We start from the raw sequence: 18042 nt of genomic DNA, 5'->3' as shown, positions 1-18042 counted from the left end.
GGGGCATAGAGGATCCGGGTATCCATATTGCGCCCCGGTGGTGTCTACTGCCCATCTCTCTCCATTCTTGAGTGTAACCCTATAGAGATTGTGAAAGAAGGGGTCTGGTGGATCGATTTTGTTTCCATTTGGAAGGATAGTGGAACTTCGCATTGACCTCTTCGATCTTGGAACAGAGCCCGGTCAAATCAATAAGTCAGTATTCGGCCCGGGAGAGAATATAGACCATAAAGAAGGGTTTACCAACCAAAAGCTCATTAGCAAAGCTCTGCAAATACATCATAGCCTCCATACACCCCATATGCACCAAAGTGGCCTCGAATAGGCTTTGATCGCCGTCCAAGCAAACCGGAAAGGGGTTCAATTGTCGTTTAGGCAGTGTGTCCAGTAGTTAGTCAGTTAGTCGGTTTGTTATGCAGTTAAATAGTTGGTTTTCGCATTACGCAGTTCTTGGCAGTTGGTTTAAAGATTATGCCGTACAGTCCGTAGTTGGTTCTTGGCAGTTCAAACTGCAGTTTGAACTGCAGTTTGAATTGCCTAATGTGGAAATTTTATCAGCCTAATATATGAGTACCATATAGTGAAAACTCTGCATCTTCGTGATCTATAGCTTCATTCTTTGGCAATAATGGCATCACCACAGTCTAGTCTATTGGTAGATTTTGACACTGCTCAGTTTGAAACATTTGATACTCAAAGCGACGCACCTACACAATCCTCTCTGTCTCTTACAAGCCGAAAACGTCCACGAACATCAAAAATCTGGGACCATACACCTGAGCACCGTGATACAGCCTATTTTAATCGACATGGAAAGGCTGTTTGGCGTTGCAAGTACTTCCGAAAGGAGTATCAAGAGACTTCTGGTACTGCAGTTGTAACTACGCATCTATTAGATACTCATGCAATTGCCATTACTTCTGTACAAGCTATCAAGACACTCTCTCGGCAATCCAATATCAGCGAAGCATTTCAACGAAGTCAAAACCATAAACGCCGTTGCGTTTCTACAGTCGATACTCAGACACTAGATCCTGCAGTACTTGAACACTTATATGTCTGATGGATTGTAAGCTGTGGAGTTAGCTTTCGTGTCATACTGACATTCGTTGCACTCAGTTTGCTATCAAACTCAAGAGCAAACTTAGAAATCTCCTCCTCAAACCTACAAGTCACCATACATATCTTGGCTTATCACACCAACAACAGAAGCAATACTACTGAACGATTGCTGCAAACTCTTCTACTACATCTGTTTATGCACAGCATATCATTTGGACACTCATTGAACAAGTTATTAAGAAAATCTCCTCCTTAAGGGGGTGGGCCATTACTACCACATGGCATATCTCTACCAACTAGAGACCTAGGAACATGAACGATAGCTCTAGGAGCTTCTACAACCCTCTATGATTCATTACAGGTCATCGCTCCTTAGTTACCCACAAGATTGGTTAAGTTATGACATAATTTATCTATAGGTACTCTGACCTTGGACCTCCTTTTCACTTCCTATAGGCTAGGAACCCAAGAGATGGTTCTATGGGATTCTCTTACGTTCACTATATGATTAGCAAGCTAGTTGTGGGTCGCACTTGATTTCTAATACATTTACCAAGCCTGGTTAGTCATGGAAAGTCATGGAAAATGAGAGAACTACACTCCTTTGGCATAAATAGGATTGCCCTTTCCTTAAGAAAGGGCAAGCAGACAATACAGTAAATCGACTAGCACATACTTCTACGTCTTTTCCAAGCTTCCAAGCATTGATCTTGTTATTCTCTGTTTTTGAAAAGTCAGTGAGTGTTACGACGGAACAAGAAGGCTGGCCAACTACAGGACAGGAAGGAGGGAGGTCGCATGAGACCGGCCCTGGTACCTGGAGGGGCAGCGGGGAATAGTAGTTCCGAAAGTATCACGTGACGGACTCGTAGGATGATGAGAAGAGTCCTAAGAGTCCAGGACTCCGAGGACTCGAGTGAGTTCCCAGGAGTCCACTAGGCACGTGATGGACTCGCAGGATGATGAGAAGAGTCCTAAGAGTCCAGGACTCCGAGGACTCAAGTGAGTTCCCAAGAGTCCACTAGGCACGACGCCACTATATAAGTAGATAGTATTTCCTTAGATAGGAGCTTCGTGCTCAACTCAATACAGTATTTGTTATATACTAGTAACGTGTTACTTGAAGCCTTTGTGTCTGATCCCCTGCCTCCTCTGATAAGTAAACCTTTACGCAAGAGAACCTCTGTGTCTTCTATCGTTTAGAAGTCAGCGTTACAGTGAGGTGCTAACCTCTTGACTTACCCCTGAGTTCTCAGACTCAACATTTGTTGCAACTTGTCTGAACCACTTCACTACATCACACACCTGATTGCTGCGTTGTGGAATAGTCTAAGCTACAACCCTTTGGCTCTGTTTCCTAAGACAGTGTGTTGTCTTAGTAAAATCATCCCTTCCTTGGGTGGCTAGATTCTCACATCTGGTGCACCCACCATTACACAAAAACCAACTGTTTCAACTACTGGATACACTGTGTTAGGCTACGCCTCTTCTTCCTCATCTTCATCAATTGTCTATAAGCTAAGATGCTCTGTTATCACATCCTATAAAACCTCCTTAGGATCTACTGATTCTTGTTCACTCTCTGCCTCTAACTCTTGTTCCTCAACCAGATTTAGGAAGCTTAAAATATAATATCTTGTATATTCCCAGCTCTTTTAACTTGCTTATAAAGACTTGTGATATTCGGAGAATCAATTGCAATAGAAAGTGATATAGGAGTTGTAACTAGAGTTGACTTCTAGAAACAGTTGTAGATTGTTGTATTTAAGACGTAGTTATCCAACTTCTTAGAATCTAACGAATAGCTAGGTGTAAATCCATTAAGTCTCTAGGGTCCTAGTTATTATTATAACACTCAAGCATATATAAGAGCCACTGTCGTCTATAATGAGACTTAAAGCTTTGTATAATTCCTTAATCTAAAGGTTGAAATTGACTTGTCAAGTCTTTAGAAGCTAACAGATTCGTATATTAGGAGGAGGTGGTGTAAATTCAACAGCTGTAAGGTGTGTAGAGAAGTTATCCATTGTTAAAGGACTGTACAAGTTGTTCTAATGTGATTATAGAATGCTTAAAGCCATTTAGACATCATAGTTGTATTCATCTAGGCCTTCTTATTCCACCTCCACTCTCCTCATGTTGTAGAAACACTTGTATTTCATAGTGCTCTTAGTGTTTTGCTCTTTCTAATGATCTACACGTAATCTATTATTCCTAGTTGCATTTGTAGCAAAATTAAGAGACAGACGAGCCTTGTCCTTCTTCAACTAGGTCGTAGTTGTGTAGCAAGTCCATAAGAAGGTGTCATCTTCTAATAGAGTGCAGCCTCATCCATATTATATATATATCCTCATCGTTGTATTCACTAGCAATTGTACGTAGGCCTTTCATTTCGTCTTCTATAGTCTTAGGAAGAGAGCCAAGCTCTCCGTGTCGACGGTAATGCCAAATATGATGTTGTTTTTGAACTTTTGAAGCCATAATATCACCCGTGTTGGAACTACATTCCTAGAAGTACGCTACACAGTGTAGTCTGTATACCGCTAGGCGGGATATATATGGGCTCAAACAACCTGAACCCCTCAAGCGCCCGACTCGTGCAAAAACCGATGCGTGTATCCGCGTCTTAGCTGCATGAGACCGCTTCTTTGACCGGCGTCGAATAGAGCCTTGGTCCAATTGAATGCACCTCTTCCTTCTGCCGCATCACCAATTCATCCAGAAAAACTGCAGAAGCTGCCCTTTTAACGTTACAATCTGCACACCGCGAGTGGAACAACCGACACTCGAGCCACGACAGCACAGCAGCTGCATCCGCTGCATCGGCATTCTGTCAGCGGTGGGAAGAGACACAAACACGTAGGAATACCTTCCCTTTCCCTCTCTCTCTCTCTTCTCTCTCTCTCCCTCTCTCCCCCTCTCTCTCCGTCTTCTGTTCTCTTCTTTTCCCTCCTATCGTATATTCCAATACCCAGGAATACCTGTTTCCACCACCGTTCCTTCCCCCCGTGGCTTCACAGTGCCCAGTCGTGTCGCGTTTGTCGACAGTGCCCATTGTGCTTGCTGGCCCAAACCGTACCTCACCAAACAGAGCCGCGTCGCAGTGTCTGTGACGTGCAACTCAACTCCCAACGATGCCTAATCGAAGGTGAGTTGGCGGCTCCTTCCCAGCAGTATACAAGCTCTCAACACATGAACCTCACTTCACTTCCACCTCACTTCCCTCTCTCTCTCCATGGCCAATTCCACACTCATGACTCCAATTCACTTGCACCTCTTTCCAAATCTCTCCAGTAGATTCACTTCATTGACCCTCGACTCCAGAGACCGAGACCCGTATCGAGAACGAGAAAACCCCGAAACGATGGACCCCGACTGTGCGATCTGCTCCTCGCCCGCCCTCGCACAATGCGACTGCGAAGCAAAGGGCCTCGACACCGCCGTCCGCCAGGCCGAGACCCGAATGATGACCACCTTCTTCGCCGACATCCGGTAATACCCCCCCGACCCTCCCCCAGAATCACCCAGTCCCTCCCACCAGCAATTAACTTCCCTCCCAGGGCCTGGGTCCGCGGCCATGCACAAGACTACATCCTAACGTACTTCAACGTCCTCACGACCCGACGCCGAGAGTCGCACTCAATGCACATCGCGCACCTCAGCGAGCGCGCCCTTTACTACTATGGCACGCGACCACACCCAACCGAGATCGCAGCCGCCAACGCGGAGCTGAAGCGGGGTATTGATGAGGACTGGCGCGCCAGCGTGCAGCGCTACCCCGAGGTGCTCGAGTACTTCTACAGTCTGGTGACTTTCACCCTGCCGCGCGACGACGACTCGGCTGTCAAGGACCCGCCGCTGAGTGCACTGACGGGGGCGAGGATGCGAGAGAGCGGAGGGGGAAAGGGCAAGAGGCAGGAGCGAGTGGAGGCCGGGAGGAGCACGCCGGGACTAGGAAGCATCAGGAGACCGCCGCCACCACCGAGCAGCGGGTACGCGTATGGTGGACGCTACTGAGGGTCGGGAGACAGGCTGGGAATGTAACAACGAGAGATGTCTGTGTTGGGGGGGCTGGGATTCTACTTGTTTTGATGTTTGCAATACGTTTTATGTTTTCGCGCTGGGGCGTCCTGGTCTGCATAGGGGGCATAACATAGCACTGGCGCCTTGCGTATTCCACATCTTCTAAATTGCGCAAAGGGATGGCAGAGAGGGAGGGAGGTTTAAGTCACGAACGTCTTACGAGATAACGACTTTATCACGCATAACATAGCTCACGGGTCACTCTTATGATGGGAGGAGTAGAAATGAAGTATCAACACGTTTTTTACGAAATCATGAAATAAGCCAAGTTTCTTCATTATTTTTATACGTGACCGAGACAAGACGGACCCTAAAAAATATTATGGAATGTGGCCCAAAAAATATATCTCCTGGTTGAATAAAGTATACACAATGCGAGGGATAAAAAACTGAAGTTTCGCAACAAGAGTGGGGGGATATCTCCCAAGGATCCGAAATGCCCGCTATAAACAAAACCAGATGAATGGGGGTTTTTGATGATGAGTATAATAGGCGCGCTTGCTTGGGGGGGGGTGAATCAAGACGCTATGCTTTTTTGGACTGCGAAAATGACGGGTTGTTGCCATGTTGGCAGTGGTGCACGAGGGAAGCGATTTACTCCTTGTCCTCGCCGACGGTGACGGCCTTGACCTTCTCGGCGACGTCGGCGACGGTGTCCTTGACGGTCTCGATGGTAGAGGCGACGACGGACTCCTCGGACTTCTTGGAGCCGTTGGTGGCTGGGGTGGACTCCTCGGCGTCAAGCTTCTCGATGTCCTTCTGGGCCTTGGCAACGTTCTGGGATAGTTAGTACTTTGAACACACTATAGATATAATCTTAGCCATGGGTGGTGACATACCTTCTCAGTCTGTGCCTTCTGGTCAGCTCTCCAGAATGCGAGCTTCTCCTGGGCCTTGGCGAGGACGGCTGGGATATCAGCGGCGCTCATTGGTGGCTCAATTCCCATGGAGCTGCAGTCTTCCAAAACAGCTGGTGGGAGGGTGAATTTGCCAGGAGCTGGGGCGGAAGGGGATGCAGCAGCCTTGCGTCCCTTCTTGCCCTTCTTACCGCCTGTTCCAGCGAAGTATTCCTCGTCTTCCTTCTTGGCAACCCTCATGCCCTTAATTCCGGAGTCGTCAACGGTGCGCTGTGCCTCGGCCGTGAGTCCGCTTGGTGCGAGAAGGGGCTTGCTGGCCTCGTTGGCGGTGCTGGGGTCAAGGTAGTGGATCAAGCTCTGAGCACGGCGGATCTCGTCAAGGTAGGCGGGCTCGCTGGCCTCAGCAAGGACCTTCTCGGCACGCTCGCGCTTCTTTTGCAGGTTGAATGCCTCTTGCTCGGCCTTTATGCGCTCACGGGTCTTTTGGCGTTGCTCGTATTCGTGGGATTGGAATGCCTTCTTCGCCTTCCAGTGATTATCCTCGATTGCGCGAACAGCTTGGTATTTTGCTTGAGATTCCTTGTAGAGATCCTCACGCTGGGAGCGGAGGGCATGGATTTTCTTGAAGACTTCGTCTTGCTCGGCCTTGATAACGTCTAATTCAGCCTGGATTTTGTTGTACTCGTCGCTACGGGCCTTGGCCACTGGGTCGTCGAGCGAATCCCTGAGAACCTTGATCTTTGCCTTAACATCGTCGATTCCCTTTTGAGAGTCCTCAAAGCCAGCGAAGTTCTTGCGTTGCTTGCGGAGCGAAGAGACCTCAGTCAATGCCTTCCTCTCGTCCACCAGCTTCATCATGCCCCCGTTGACCTGCTTCTCGAGGTGATCAATCTGGCGATCGATCTCATCAACATTCTTGAACGCAACACGGCTGCGTGCAGCCTTTTGTTCGGCAATTCTGCTCTTCAATTGCTCATCGAGCTTCTTGATCTGGTCAAAGACTTGGTTACGGCCAGCTTTGCCGCCGGCCTGCTCCTTTCTGATCTCGTTGAGCTTCGTCTGGAGCTCTTGGCATCTCTTCTGGGTAGCAGATGGGGTACCATCCTTGTTCTTTGGTTGGGCGAGTTCTACCTTTGCTTTGGCAGCGTTCTGGAGCAGGTCAGTCACTGCCCGGGAGAGGAAAGAGCTTGGTGTCGTATAGTGACTAATTGAAGCCATTAATAATGAATTGGAGGTTCACATACAAACTTATCCTGGGCAACCTTGTGCTCCTTCTTTGCCTTCTCCTTTGCTGCTTCAAAGGCGGCGTCATCAGGCCTCTCTGGTCTCTTCTTCTCGGTGACTGCTGGAACTAAGACCACCGTCTCAGCTGCTGGGGCGGTTTTTTCGGACATAATGGTTAATACAAATCAAACCAAGAACATGTAAATGTCTTGGAATAGTAAGAAACAAAGAATCCCACTTTCAGAGCCTTTAAATATTGCCGCAGTCCAAAAGAAAGGGTGCAGCTTGCAGGGTCCCAGAAAGTCAAGGACACTTTTCTCGGAGTGCGCCTACCAACTTTAAAGATCCAAGCGAGTGAAATTCTTAGCGCGGCTGGGGGTGGACTTTGGCAGAACCGCGTGGATTTTCTCCAATTGACTTTAGCCATTTTCAGACGTTCAATTTGATAGTTACTAAAAACTGAAGCCAAAAGAATAAATTCAAGCGTCTTTTACTATAAGTTAGGTATAATAAATTACTATAAATTATTAGTGTATATCTTATCCTTCTTTAGATTTCTGGGACGGCACGAGTACTCTTGATAGCATGGCCAGCGGTTTTTGGGGACTGTTCAACCAGACCCACTTTATGGCTAGCGTGATAGCGGACTGCATCCTTGCAGGACTATTTTTGTTGCCTCAAAGTTGAAGATCAGCAGAAAAGAACTGCAAAGTCACACCCCAAAAACCAACAACTCGCATTTTGACAGCTTTATTCAACCTCTGGCTACTTGATCATCGCGATGGCCGACGAAGACCAACAAAAAGCGAGGGATATCGCCGATCGCGAGGTAGCAAGACTTTGGCGCGCATGGAGAACCGTTCACCAGATGGTCAATGACAGAGTGCGTGGTCGCAGTGAGGAGCTGGTACATCAAATCACTGACAGGGTCTGTAGGGTTATGAGCTGAATGAAGATGAGCTGAGCATCTCGCTCGCTGAGTTCAAGCACCGATTCACAAATGACGGCGTTCCGGAGTATGTTCAAGCATACGGCCCTCGATTTCTACCATTCAAATGCTGACCTAGCCACAGTCGCAAGAAGATGATCTTCACCGCTCGGCCAAGTGTCGAGATGGTCGCGCGATACTCTACTCCAGCAACCGCCGCGAACCCAAACCCACCCAAGGCTGATGTGGGCACGATCTACATCGAATTTCTCGCAGATACCAATGTTGGTATCAAGCAAATGCGATCGTTCGCCCAGGTTCTATCCCAGGGCAACTTCCACACGGGCATCCTGGTCACGCATGTCCACATCACACCTGCGGCCATGAAGATTGTTCCCGCCGTTGCGTCAGAGACCAGAATCGAATGCTTCCTGGAGCAGGACCTCCTCGTCAACATCACCCACCACGAATTGGTCCCGAAACACGTTTTGCTGAGCAAGGAAGAGCGATCCAAGTTATTGCAGCGTTACCGCCTGAAGGACACCCAGTTGCCTCGCATCCAAGTGGGAGACCCAGTTGCCAGATATCTGGGTTTGAGGAGAGGACAAGTCGTCAAGATCATCAGGACCAGTGAGACGGCTGGGCGTTATGCCAGTTACAGGTTGTGTGTTTGAGGTAGGACGGTTTCTGTGCGAGCAGTGGGAGTTATTGGGTGGCGTTATCAAGGTAGAAAATGCATAGGCGCAGGCGTACAAGTACGGCGGAAACGGGGTCAAGCCGCAGTGTATTATACAGTACAATGGACCAATCTTTATAGGAATTCCCGACACTCCACCGTTTATTTGGGCTTCTGGAAGACTTTGGCTGTACTAGATGATGACCTGTGCTGTCCTATCGAGCAGTTGGGCTGGAAACTGTATTCGCCTTCCACGCCTCTTCTCACCTCTAATAATGGGATGAAGATATCAATCCACAGTCGGATACTATACAAGGCTATAGTTTATATGCCATTGGGGTCATCCAAAATTCAATGCTCATATTCCAATATGAAGAAGTTTATAGAACAAGCTGACAAGCTGCATCTACACCATCACAAGCTAACCCAAGAAATGCTTATAACCTACCATAACCATAACATGGAAAAACTCAACATATAAACCGTATTTTTCACTTGCCATAATAAATCCTGTTATATAAAACTTCATTTACAGTATGAATCAAAAATTAGACAGACAGCTCACTCGTACAGTACTCTTCCGTGTGGCTCGTCCCATAAAAATACCTCTCATGTGGGCTTGACGAGGCTCTCCCTCAGCCTCGCCCCTGGGCACGTGACGGTCGCATGTTCCTAGCGGTTGGTGGAGAAAGTTTCTCACTAGCGTCAAAAAAGTCGCAAGGAGAAGTTCGGATGGCCAAAGATATTGGTCTCCATCAATCACAACAATTCCATCCGCCCTCTTCTAATTCCACCCCTTTGCCTTCCTTATACGCCCATCAAACAGTGGCATTCGTTCTTTTTACTCTTCACTGTCACACTACTAGCAACTTAATTCTTTATATCCCCTGAGGAACCTCCAACCTCACCATGCTCAACGTTTACAGAAGAGGCGCTGCCTCGCTGTGCAGAGTTGTCCAGAGTTCGCCGAGAAGCGCACTCCCATTCTCGCGCACCTCAGTCTTTGCCTCCAAGTCGATTCAAATATCGAAAACTGCCATTGCAGCGAGATTTCTTCACGCCCAGCCTGCGACTCGCTACTTCCACAACGACCAAGAGCAAGTCTTTGATCCCAAAGATGACATTATCGCGAGGTCAAACGAAGATATCGAGATTATCACAAAGTTCCAGGAACTTGCGGATAGAGGACATGTCCACCCAGCGATTATCAAAGAAATTACGGACACAATGGGCCATGATACCATGACTGATGTGCAACAACTGACAATTGCCGAGACCCTGAAGGGAACAGACGTGTATGCACCCCATCACTTTTGCCACTTTTAAGATAAACGCTAATAACAGACTAGTATTGCGCAAGCAAGGACAGGTACCGGCAAGACTCTAGGATTCCTCATTCCCGTTTTACAGAACATCTTGAAGACCAGCCCGGAACTTGCGGATCAGGGTCAGGATCAGAGCATGCGCGGTTCCAGATCCACAGCTTCGGATATTCGTGCAATTGTCATGTCACCTACCCGTGAGCTTGCTGAGCAACTCGCCGTCGAGGCCCAGAAGCTCTGCAGAGGCACCAACATCAAGGTTCAGGTCGCAGTTGGTGGAAGCAACAAGAAGGCGATGCTGAACCAAATGCAGCGTCAGGGATGCCATTTGCTTGTGGCCACTCCAGGACGTCTCCACGATCTCCTGACCGATCCATACAGCAGGGTTTCGGCGCCTAATCTCAAGGCCGTTGTCCTTGATGAGGCTGATCGCTTGTTGGACCAAGGTTTTTCCAAAGATATCGAAGCCATTATCAACCTTCTTCCAAACAGAAATATCACGGATCGTCAGACTCTTCTCTTTTCCGCCACTGTACCGCGCGAGGTGATGAGCCTTGTGAGGAGCACATTGAAGCCCGGCTTCCAGTTCGTGCAGACGGTCAAGAGCGATGAGGTGCCAACCCACGAAAGGATTCCCCAACACGTTGTTTCGTGCAAGGGCTTCGAAAACGTTGCGCCTGCCCTCGTTGAGATCTGCACAAAGGAGATCGCAAAGGTCGCGCAAGACCCAACCCAACCTCCATTCAAAGCAATTGTCTACTTGCCATCAACTGCAAACGTCACGCTCTACGCTGGCATTCTCGGGTCCCTCAGCCAATCCGATAACGCTCTTTACGGCACTCACCCGCTTCACCCAGCTGAGGTTTCGGCGATGCACGGCAAGCTTACTCAACAGCAGCGTACTCGCGTCTCGGATCGCTTCCGTCGCGCTAAGTCCGCCATTATGGTCTCCTCCGATGTTACCGCTCGCGGTATGGACTTCCCCAATGTCACTCACGTCATCCAAATCGGTGTTCCCCCCAACCGTGACCAGTACATCCATCGTGTTGGACGTACCGGTCGTGGCGACAAGGGCGGAGTGGGTTACGCACTATTCACCGATATCGAGATGAACCTGGCTCGCCGCATACTCAACGGTCTGCCTATCAAGCCTGATACCACGATTGAGACTTCCCGGATCGACATGACCAAGGATGCCCAGCTTGGAGCTGATGCAGCACAGATTCTTGTCCAGGTCGGCGAGGCTACCAAGCGTGTTTCAAGGTTCGATAAAATCGCTGCCTTCCAGGCGGCACTCGGCTCGCTCCAATCTATCTCCGACAAGCAGGGCCTGATGGATGGCTTATACCAGTGGACCCGCTACGGATGGGGCTTTGACTCCCCACCATCGATTGGTCACGGCCTTGCAAGCAAGCTGGGTCTGAGCAGAGTTACGGGATTAGTTTTTGGCCACAACTCGCTTGATGATGAGCCTTCACCAAGAAATACGGACTTTGGAGGCAGGTCCGGAGGGTTCGGCCGTGGTGGTGGTGGCGGCTTCAGAGGACGCAGCTCTGGTGGCCGTGGTGGTGGTGGTGGCTTTGGTGGACGAGGCGGCGACCGCGGAGGCTTTGGGGGCCGTGATGGTGGACGTGATGGTGGACGTGGCTTTGGAGGTCGCGACGGCGGCTCCTACGGCAGCGATCGTGGCGGAAGACAGGACCTCGGTGCTTCGTTTTAAGCACCCTGTCTTCTTTAAAGGCGGTTCGATTCGGATCCTGTTATTATAGAAATTTTTGTGGAGCCCCGTTGGGTTATGGGCCCGGTGTACGATTACCGACGCGTTGTACGATTTTGGGAATCTGGGCCGAGATTGAAGAGCACAGTATTGTACGTATCATAGAAGGGGTGGACGATTTGGAGGCGCCGGCGTTCTGTATCTGGCCTCGTTTTAACGCATATGGGGGCATTTGCAGAGCGTTGGGAAGCTTTTTCTTTTATATAAACTTGTATGCGTAGTATAGTACCGATAATTTGAAAACTCTACTTTTTACTATATCTTCTTGGCTACCACGTTGTATTGTAATGGTGATGTCTGTCTCCAAGTCCACCTTCACAAGGTCATCTATAATTTTACCTAACTCCACAACGCCATATACTTGCTATCTCCCCTCATCTGCATAAATAGAGCATCTAGATATCCTGCGGTCCCTTCTCTTTCTTCCACCAACCTCCCCAAGCTCATCCTCCCTCATCATACCTACGGTCCACCCATGAAACTCTTAGCATCCCAAATCAAAACCCTCTGATCCCAACTACAACTCGCTGCCCAGCCCTCAGCACCAAACAAGCACCAATCCACACCCGTCACAAACTCCGTATGCGCATTCATGCGGCCCAACTCGCGGCCTACTCCACCATTCGAGCCATCCGTCCAGATACGGCACGACATGTCGTAGGAGGCGGAGAGCAGGACATCGGGAAGATGCGGGGACCACGCGATCTTGCGGATCGCGTATTCGTGGCCCTGGAGCATAGTAAGCGGGGCGGAGTAGTTCCTAATGTCGAAGGTTCGGATGATGCGATCGACACCCGCCGTGGCTATGGTGTTGGGGCGGTACTTGTTCCAGTCGTGGGTGAGTGCTTCGGAGGGCTGGAAGGCGGTGGGTGGGCGGTTGGAACCGACGGGTTGGATCTGTGAGGCGTGGGGGAGGGGGGTGTGGATGGGGATTGAGGAGACGAGGTGGTTTGCGGCGGAGGTTGGGGTGCGAAGGTCGAAGATGCGGAGGTGGGAGTCGGAGGAGACGGAGGAGAGGACGGAGGGGGAGTGCGGGCTAAATGCTGTGGAGTAGGTGCAGGAATGGGTGGGGAGGGTGGTGAGGGATTGAGGGCGATGTGGTGACCACTGGATGTGTTGGTTAGAAAGGTTGCTCGGCTAAGAGAACTGGGGAGCGTACAATCTTAATAGTTCCATCCCAAGAGGAAGACGCAAATGTGTCTTTGGCGACTAGGTTCCAGAATACAGAGAAAACCTCGCGCTTGTGCTCCTGCCACGACTGGACGGGGAATTGTGGGACAGAGATATCGAAGAGCTTGACTGAGCCGTCGCCGCATCCAACAGCAACTTGGTTCTCGTGCGCTTCCGACCAGGCTGTGTCGAAGAGGGAGTCTTGTGTGTCATATCTGTGCGTGTTGTCAGTATGAGCTACCGAAGCGCAATGTCAGGTGGGATGGGCGCGGGTATCGGGATGGTCGTAGGCTTACGTTTGCTCGGCAACAATGCCATTCGGTGTGAGGTTTAAAATATAAAGTCGGCCATTGCCTACAAGCCCAAAGTTCATCGATGCCGAGACGGCAATTCTAGAATCAAAGAATGGCGAGTATTTCACGGCATAGCCGTTATAGCCTTGCGTTTGGAACTGCAGCATATTTGCGGGGCGAGGCTATGGGCCGTGTCGATTGATGTTGGCGATACTGTCTTTCGGTTGAAGAGGAATGAAGTATCAAGGTAAAGCTAAGTCTAGCATTGTTGTGAAGTAGTCGTATACTCGGAGTGCTTCGTTGTTTGTAGAACCGGACGTGAATATGATTCCACGGAAAGCCAAGCATTCCCCAAGTATCGTCGTTATACCGAGGGTGGGGTGGGCGGTAAGACTAACGGGGCGATTCTGCCATAACTGACTTACACGTGGATTACACCAAGATCCAACGACAAGCCGTTATTTCTAACATTAATATTGGAAGCCATCCAAAACGGAAGCAATATTCTCAATATCTAACAAAAGATAATGAAGTTATGTATGAAACCATCTTGTTGGTCTACGTTGTTACCGTCCCTGGAGTTATATCCATTAAGTCACTAATGCAAAAAATAAAATGTGAATATTAAGAATGGATGTTATTAAATAATTCATGCGCCTTTTCATACTTGGTTCTAGTTCAATTCATATCGGCGGATATCTATCTCCGTCTGCCAAATGCAGGACACCCTTTTCCAGTCCTTGCTTGCCTCTCATTACACCTAGTCCTTGACCTCCCGCATCTACAGTACAAGCTGTCTTCTTTTGGGCGGACAGCAACGTCTTCATCCATCCCACGGTATGGACAAATCGCAGCCTTTCGGTGCAGATGGAATTGGCATGTCCCTGTACTTGGCCCATGAGGCCGAGGCCTTGTTGTAATAGCCTTGAATAAGTCGTCTAGAATATCTCGGTTCTGCTTGCAGGTTTCGGATATTCCCACGGCTGTGATAATAGCTGATTTTGAACGGACCCTTGGGTTCGGCGCGGAAGTGGTGTCCAGGTACCAGGGCCGGTCTCATGCGACCTCCCTCCTTCCTGTCCTGTAGTTGGCCAGCCTTCTTGTTCCGTCGTAACAGGGGTAGGGATCATTCCGGGTGAGACCATTTAACTTCCAGTAATCGATGCAAATCTTAATTTGCCATCCGCTTTCTTCACAAATAGGATAGGGGACGCGAAGGGGCTGTTGCTGTTGACGATGAATTCCTTTTCCAGGTTTTCCAGCAGGTATTGCTTGGTAGCCTTAAGCTCTTCGGTGCCCTGTCGATATAACGGGGAGAAAGCATTTGGTAAAGGGGCTTCGAGCTGTATCTTGTGGTCGTATATGCGGTGGGGGGGAATTCGATCCGATTCCAACTTCGAAAAGACATCGGTGTACCTCCGGTGCATATGCGGAAGCTTCTGCTGGATGAGGCGGAGCGTTTCTTCGTCCTCTACCAACTCCTTTTCATGAATGATCTGATCGATTTCGTAGATGCTAGTCTGAAAAAACTCGGAGTCGTTTTGCATCATCTCGTGGTGGAAAGCATTTGCACTGATTTCGCATATATGCATGGGCGTAAACCTATGTACTAGGGTTTTCTGTGGTGGGGGAGAAACCTCCTGGTTTCGTGGTGCTGCTGCTAACTCAGATGCTGCATACTTCCTTGCCATGGATATCGGACCAGTTGTTGCATATATGAAGGCGATCATGTCGAGATCCAGCTGGCAGCTAACGTACTCCCTCAAGCGGTGATATAGAATTGTTAGACACCTATCCGCCAACTCATCAATGCAATATTTATCTGCAAGTCCTAATGTCGCTATTATCTTTCTCATATTCTCCTGCCCCTCTTCTTGTGTATGGCTGCTATTGAGACTTATGCTTTTCAGGCTGTCGTAGTAAATCCATTCCATGAGCACTTCGAACGCGCTCGGATCGTCGTCGGGGAAAAAAGCGCTGGATGTCACGGCGTCAAGAAAGTTGCTGTCAAACATGGCGGAGAAGAATCTTGATTTTGAGACAAGCAGATTCTTGTGAACGGCAAACGTGCGCTTGAATTCGTCGTTGCCGACTGTGACCTGGACAATTTCTGTGCCAAATGTCCTTTTTTTGTTAGAATATAGAATATATCTTACAAATGGGTTCTAATACTCACTCACTAAAGAGTGAAGGCAATGAAGGCTTTCCTTGGGAAGATTGCTTGCTGCTTCTTTGGGCGCTGGATTTCTGACGCATGGTTGCTGCTGTATATGGGTGGTAAGATTGGGGGCGGTCAACATTATAATCAAAATATCGCTTCCCTCTTACGCTTATTAAAAGTGTAGTGAATAAATATGACGAATATGACTTTGGAGTATTCACACAAAATACTAGATCATGAGCTACTGTTGAATAATATTTAGATAACGCCGTCTATTATGCGGTACAGTACAATGTGATAGCCGTCACTCACCCACCTCCCATGTGTTCCTGTATCACAAGTACGTTAGCAGCACTACTCCCTAAATGAATCATAATAATGACTGACTGGGGAGCGGACATATATATTAAGGGGGTTTATCCCGTAGAAAATACGACGGGACCTGACATCAAATTCTTATAAGCTAGGTATTTATTTCAAGTAAGGTTCTTATGCGGAGGATTTTCTGCATTGGAGTCGTTACATGTAGTAGTTCGCTTCTGGATGTGCTTCTGTTGCGCTAGTTGGCAGCCGCCTCATGCCTTCCCCTCGTAAGGACATACAACTGACGCCCTGTGATTGTGATAGTTACAGACTGTATATTCATGAGCACGAATACGATTGTGGCCACACGTCCCTCTAACTTCTGTGATAGCGTCGAGCAACAGGTCGCTATCTTGGCAGGCGGTCTGTATAGAGAGACTAGATACCCCGTGGTTTTCTGGGTTGAGCAAAGCCCACACAACAGTCCTGGCAGCGTAGATGCGGGAATTCGAATCGAAATGCGTATTTTTGTAGAGCGTGCTCATTTGACTCATTGTTGGCGTGGAGCGTCTCCGTATGTCCGCTAGAAAGGTCATAGCACGATCACCGAGCTCAGGTATAAAGTACTTCTCTTCGAGCCCAACTGTTGAAATTGCCAGGTCAGCCTGAAGCATTTTAGGACGGCCTTTTCCACGAAGAGACTTTATAGTGGATCGATAGATCCACTCCGCGAGAACTTCAAATGCTTCTGGGTTGTCCTCAGGTAGAGTTGCCGAACTTGTCCAAGATTCAAGAAACCCGCCACCAAACATCTTTTCAAAGAACATAACCTTATCCATGAACAGGCCCCTGTGAAGCACAAATTCTCTTACGCCCTCTCCTTCGCCGACAATAATTTTGACCATCTCTTGGCCCATCGACTTGGGCAATGTTAGATAGCCACAGTTGGTATAGTGCCGATTTCTAGACTTACTAACTGAATAGCGAGTTATTCCAATAAGCAGATTATAAGCCCCGCGAATAGCCAGTTCAATCACTTGAGTGCCTCGACATCGTCGCTGTCTTCCGAAGAGAAGTCTTCATATTGCAAACCAAACTGAAGGTAGTCCAAAAGGGAAAAATGAAATAGTCCTATTTTATGCCCAGAATGAACAAATCGACGTTGTATAGGACTGTCGGCGGCGAGCGAGACAGCCTTGAGGTTTGCCACTCCAACGATGGTTTCAATATTATACGAGGAATTCTCATCCAGGCCTCTTTCCAAGACACAAGACTCTAGGCTTCTTGGTAACAAGCCAATACTGAACACCGTGCCCAAAAATTGAATATGGGCTTCGTTAAACAGGTCGAATTAATAGTCTCGAATCTGGTCACTAAGATCACTAACTTCCAGGGCCATCTTGGCAATCTAGAGAAGTCAATATCCATAACGTCTGTGCACGCCATAAACACTTAAAGTGAATCAACAACTTTTGAATGGAATGGTGACCTCTCAATGTGAATCAAAACATGGTAATCTAATCACAAGTATGCTTTGCTGCATCACTAGATAGTGAATGTGAGGTGGCTTGACGAGGTTGTAAACAGGAGAGGCGTAAGCGGGAGAGGTAAGCGGACATAGAACGTGTTTCCATACGAGTAGGATAAACAGAGGACGCAAAGTGCGTTTACACAAAAGAAAGTGAGAAAGAAAGTGAAATTTAAAATTACACATAGAACAATACCTTGTATTGCAGAGTTCCTGTTGAGTAGTCAGGTCACTTGAATCTCCCACAAGGCCTTTTTATATCTGAGAACAGTGTTGCCCGAGTACTACTCGTTGCGAGTACTACTTGAGGAATTACTCGAGTAGTACTCGAGTAGTTGCCAAGACAGCCAAGAGAGCGGGGTAAGGACGTAGACAGAATTATAGCATAGGCAAAGTGAAGCTTTCAATGACTTGAATATTGCTGTGATACTTACCATCGTTGAGATGAGTGAGTCTTCGCTATCACCGCCGCCCCTAGACGACCCGGTCGAATATGAGAATGCCTCTCAAGAGCCACTCTTACCCCCACCACTTGCCTATACGGTCTCAAGATCAACTGTTACCAGATTCTGACTCAATCCTCTTTGTAAATGGCCTATACTCCCGTACTATTCTTAATAGCATAATCTAAGCGAGTGTTTAGTGTTGGTGGCGATAT

General features: G+C 48.4%; 6 protein-coding genes across 6 annotated transcripts; 3 read left to right on the top strand and 3 right to left on the bottom strand.

Moving 5' to 3' along the window:
- Positions 1 to 3656: 3656 nt before the first annotated feature.
- Positions 3657 to 5404, top strand: VC83_02159 (uncharacterized protein). The gene is made up of 3 exons (XM_024465827.1): positions 3657 to 3921; positions 4387 to 4554; positions 4623 to 5404. Exons 1-3 carry the CDS (start codon positions 3746 to 3748, stop codon positions 5077 to 5079), a joined length of 801 nt encoding a protein of 266 aa, XP_024326805.1. The 5' UTR covers positions 3657 to 3745; the 3' UTR covers positions 5080 to 5404.
- VC83_02158 (uncharacterized protein) lies at positions 5405 to 7594 on the bottom strand. Its single transcript, XM_024465826.1, has 3 exons — positions 7247 to 7594; positions 5985 to 7151; positions 5405 to 5922 (listed from the first exon to the last, which is right to left on the bottom strand). Exons 1-3 carry the CDS (start codon positions 7394 to 7396, stop codon positions 5740 to 5742), a joined length of 1500 nt encoding a protein of 499 aa, XP_024326806.1. The 5' UTR covers positions 7397 to 7594; the 3' UTR covers positions 5405 to 5739.
- A 198-nt stretch (positions 7595 to 7792) lies between these two features.
- RPB5 (DNA-directed RNA polymerases II 24 kDa polypeptide (RNA polymerase II subunit 5)) lies at positions 7793 to 9391 on the top strand. Its single transcript, XM_024465825.1, has 3 exons — positions 7793 to 8109; positions 8163 to 8242; positions 8300 to 9391. The coding sequence occupies exons 1-3, from the start codon at positions 8008 to 8010 to the stop codon at positions 8826 to 8828; spliced, it is 711 nt and encodes a 236-aa protein (XP_024326752.1). The 5' UTR covers positions 7793 to 8007; the 3' UTR covers positions 8829 to 9391.
- A 165-nt stretch (positions 9392 to 9556) lies between these two features.
- Positions 9557 to 12190, top strand: VC83_02156 (uncharacterized protein). Its single transcript, XM_024465824.1, has 2 exons — positions 9557 to 10125; positions 10180 to 12190. Exons 1-2 carry the CDS (start codon positions 9740 to 9742, stop codon positions 11870 to 11872), a joined length of 2079 nt encoding a protein of 692 aa, XP_024326753.1. The 5' UTR covers positions 9557 to 9739; the 3' UTR covers positions 11873 to 12190.
- Positions 12191 to 13700, bottom strand: PEX7 (peroxisomal targeting signal 2 receptor). Its single transcript, XM_024465823.1, has 3 exons — positions 13396 to 13700; positions 13089 to 13314; positions 12191 to 13036 (listed from the first exon to the last, which is right to left on the bottom strand). The coding sequence occupies exons 1-3, from the start codon at positions 13557 to 13559 to the stop codon at positions 12392 to 12394; spliced, it is 1035 nt and encodes a 344-aa protein (XP_024326750.1). The 5' UTR covers positions 13560 to 13700; the 3' UTR covers positions 12191 to 12391.
- Positions 13701 to 15861: 2161 nt separating this feature from the next.
- Positions 15862 to 18040, bottom strand: VC83_02154 (uncharacterized protein; the record flags this gene model as incomplete). The annotated part of the gene is made up of 4 exons (XM_024465822.1): positions 17819 to 18040; positions 16830 to 17264; positions 16237 to 16776; positions 15862 to 15882 (listed from the first exon to the last, which is right to left on the bottom strand). Exons 3-4 carry the CDS (start codon positions 16771 to 16773, stop codon positions 15862 to 15864), a joined length of 558 nt encoding a protein of 185 aa, XP_024326751.1. The 5' UTR covers positions 16774 to 16776; positions 16830 to 17264; positions 17819 to 18040.
- Between the last annotated feature and the right edge of the window lie 2 nt (positions 18041 to 18042).

Source organism: Pseudogymnoascus destructans (genome assembly GCF_001641265.1).
Source record: "Pseudogymnoascus destructans isolate 20631-21 unplaced genomic scaffold scaffold_4, whole genome shotgun sequence".
NCBI lineage: Eukaryota > Fungi > Ascomycota > Leotiomycetes > Thelebolales > Thelebolaceae > Pseudogymnoascus > Pseudogymnoascus destructans.
This window is presented reverse-complemented; position numbering and strand designations above follow the sequence as displayed.

Excerpts from the sequence above, each read along its gene's own strand:
- VC83_02159 (XM_024465827.1), top strand. The coding sequence starts at position 3,746 with ATGCACCTCTTCCTTCTGCCGCATCACCAATTCATCCAGAAAAACTGC. Across the intron at positions 3,922-4,386 it reads GTGGGAAGAGACACAAACAC|AGACCGAGACCCGTATCGAG; the intron begins GTAGGAATACCT and ends CCTCGACTCCAG. Across the intron at positions 4,555-4,622 it reads ACCTTCTTCGCCGACATCCG|GGCCTGGGTCCGCGGCCATG; the intron begins GTAATACCCCCC and ends CTTCCCTCCCAG.
- VC83_02158 (XM_024465826.1), bottom strand. The coding sequence starts at position 7,396 with ATGTCCGAAAAAACCGCCCCAGCAGCTGAGACGGTGGTCTTAGTTCCA. Across the intron at positions 7,152-7,246 it reads AGGTTGCCCAGGATAAGTTT|AACGCTGCCAAAGCAAAGGT; the intron begins GTATGTGAACCT and ends GACCTGCTCCAG. Across the intron at positions 5,923-5,984 it reads AGAAGGCACAGACTGAGAAG|AACGTTGCCAAGGCCCAGAA; the intron begins GTATGTCACCAC and ends TAACTATCCCAG.
- RPB5 (XM_024465825.1), top strand. The coding sequence starts at position 8,008 with ATGGCCGACGAAGACCAACAAAAAGCGAGGGATATCGCCGATCGCGAG. Across the intron at positions 8,110-8,162 it reads ACCAGATGGTCAATGACAGA|GGTTATGAGCTGAATGAAGA; the intron begins GTGCGTGGTCGC and ends CAGGGTCTGTAG. Across the intron at positions 8,243-8,299 it reads ACAAATGACGGCGTTCCGGA|TCGCAAGAAGATGATCTTCA; the intron begins GTATGTTCAAGC and ends ACCTAGCCACAG.
- VC83_02156 (XM_024465824.1), top strand. The coding sequence starts at position 9,740 with ATGCTCAACGTTTACAGAAGAGGCGCTGCCTCGCTGTGCAGAGTTGTC. Across the intron at positions 10,126-10,179 it reads ACCCTGAAGGGAACAGACGT|TATTGCGCAAGCAAGGACAG; the intron begins GTATGCACCCCA and ends ATAACAGACTAG.
- PEX7 (XM_024465823.1), bottom strand. The coding sequence starts at position 13,559 with ATGCTGCAGTTCCAAACGCAAGGCTATAACGGCTATGCCGTGAAATAC. Across the intron at positions 13,315-13,395 it reads GGCATTGTTGCCGAGCAAAC|ATATGACACACAAGACTCCC; the intron begins GTAAGCCTACGA and ends CAACACGCACAG. Across the intron at positions 13,037-13,088 it reads GGGATGGAACTATTAAGATT|TGGTCACCACATCGCCCTCA; the intron begins GTACGCTCCCCA and ends CAACACATCCAG.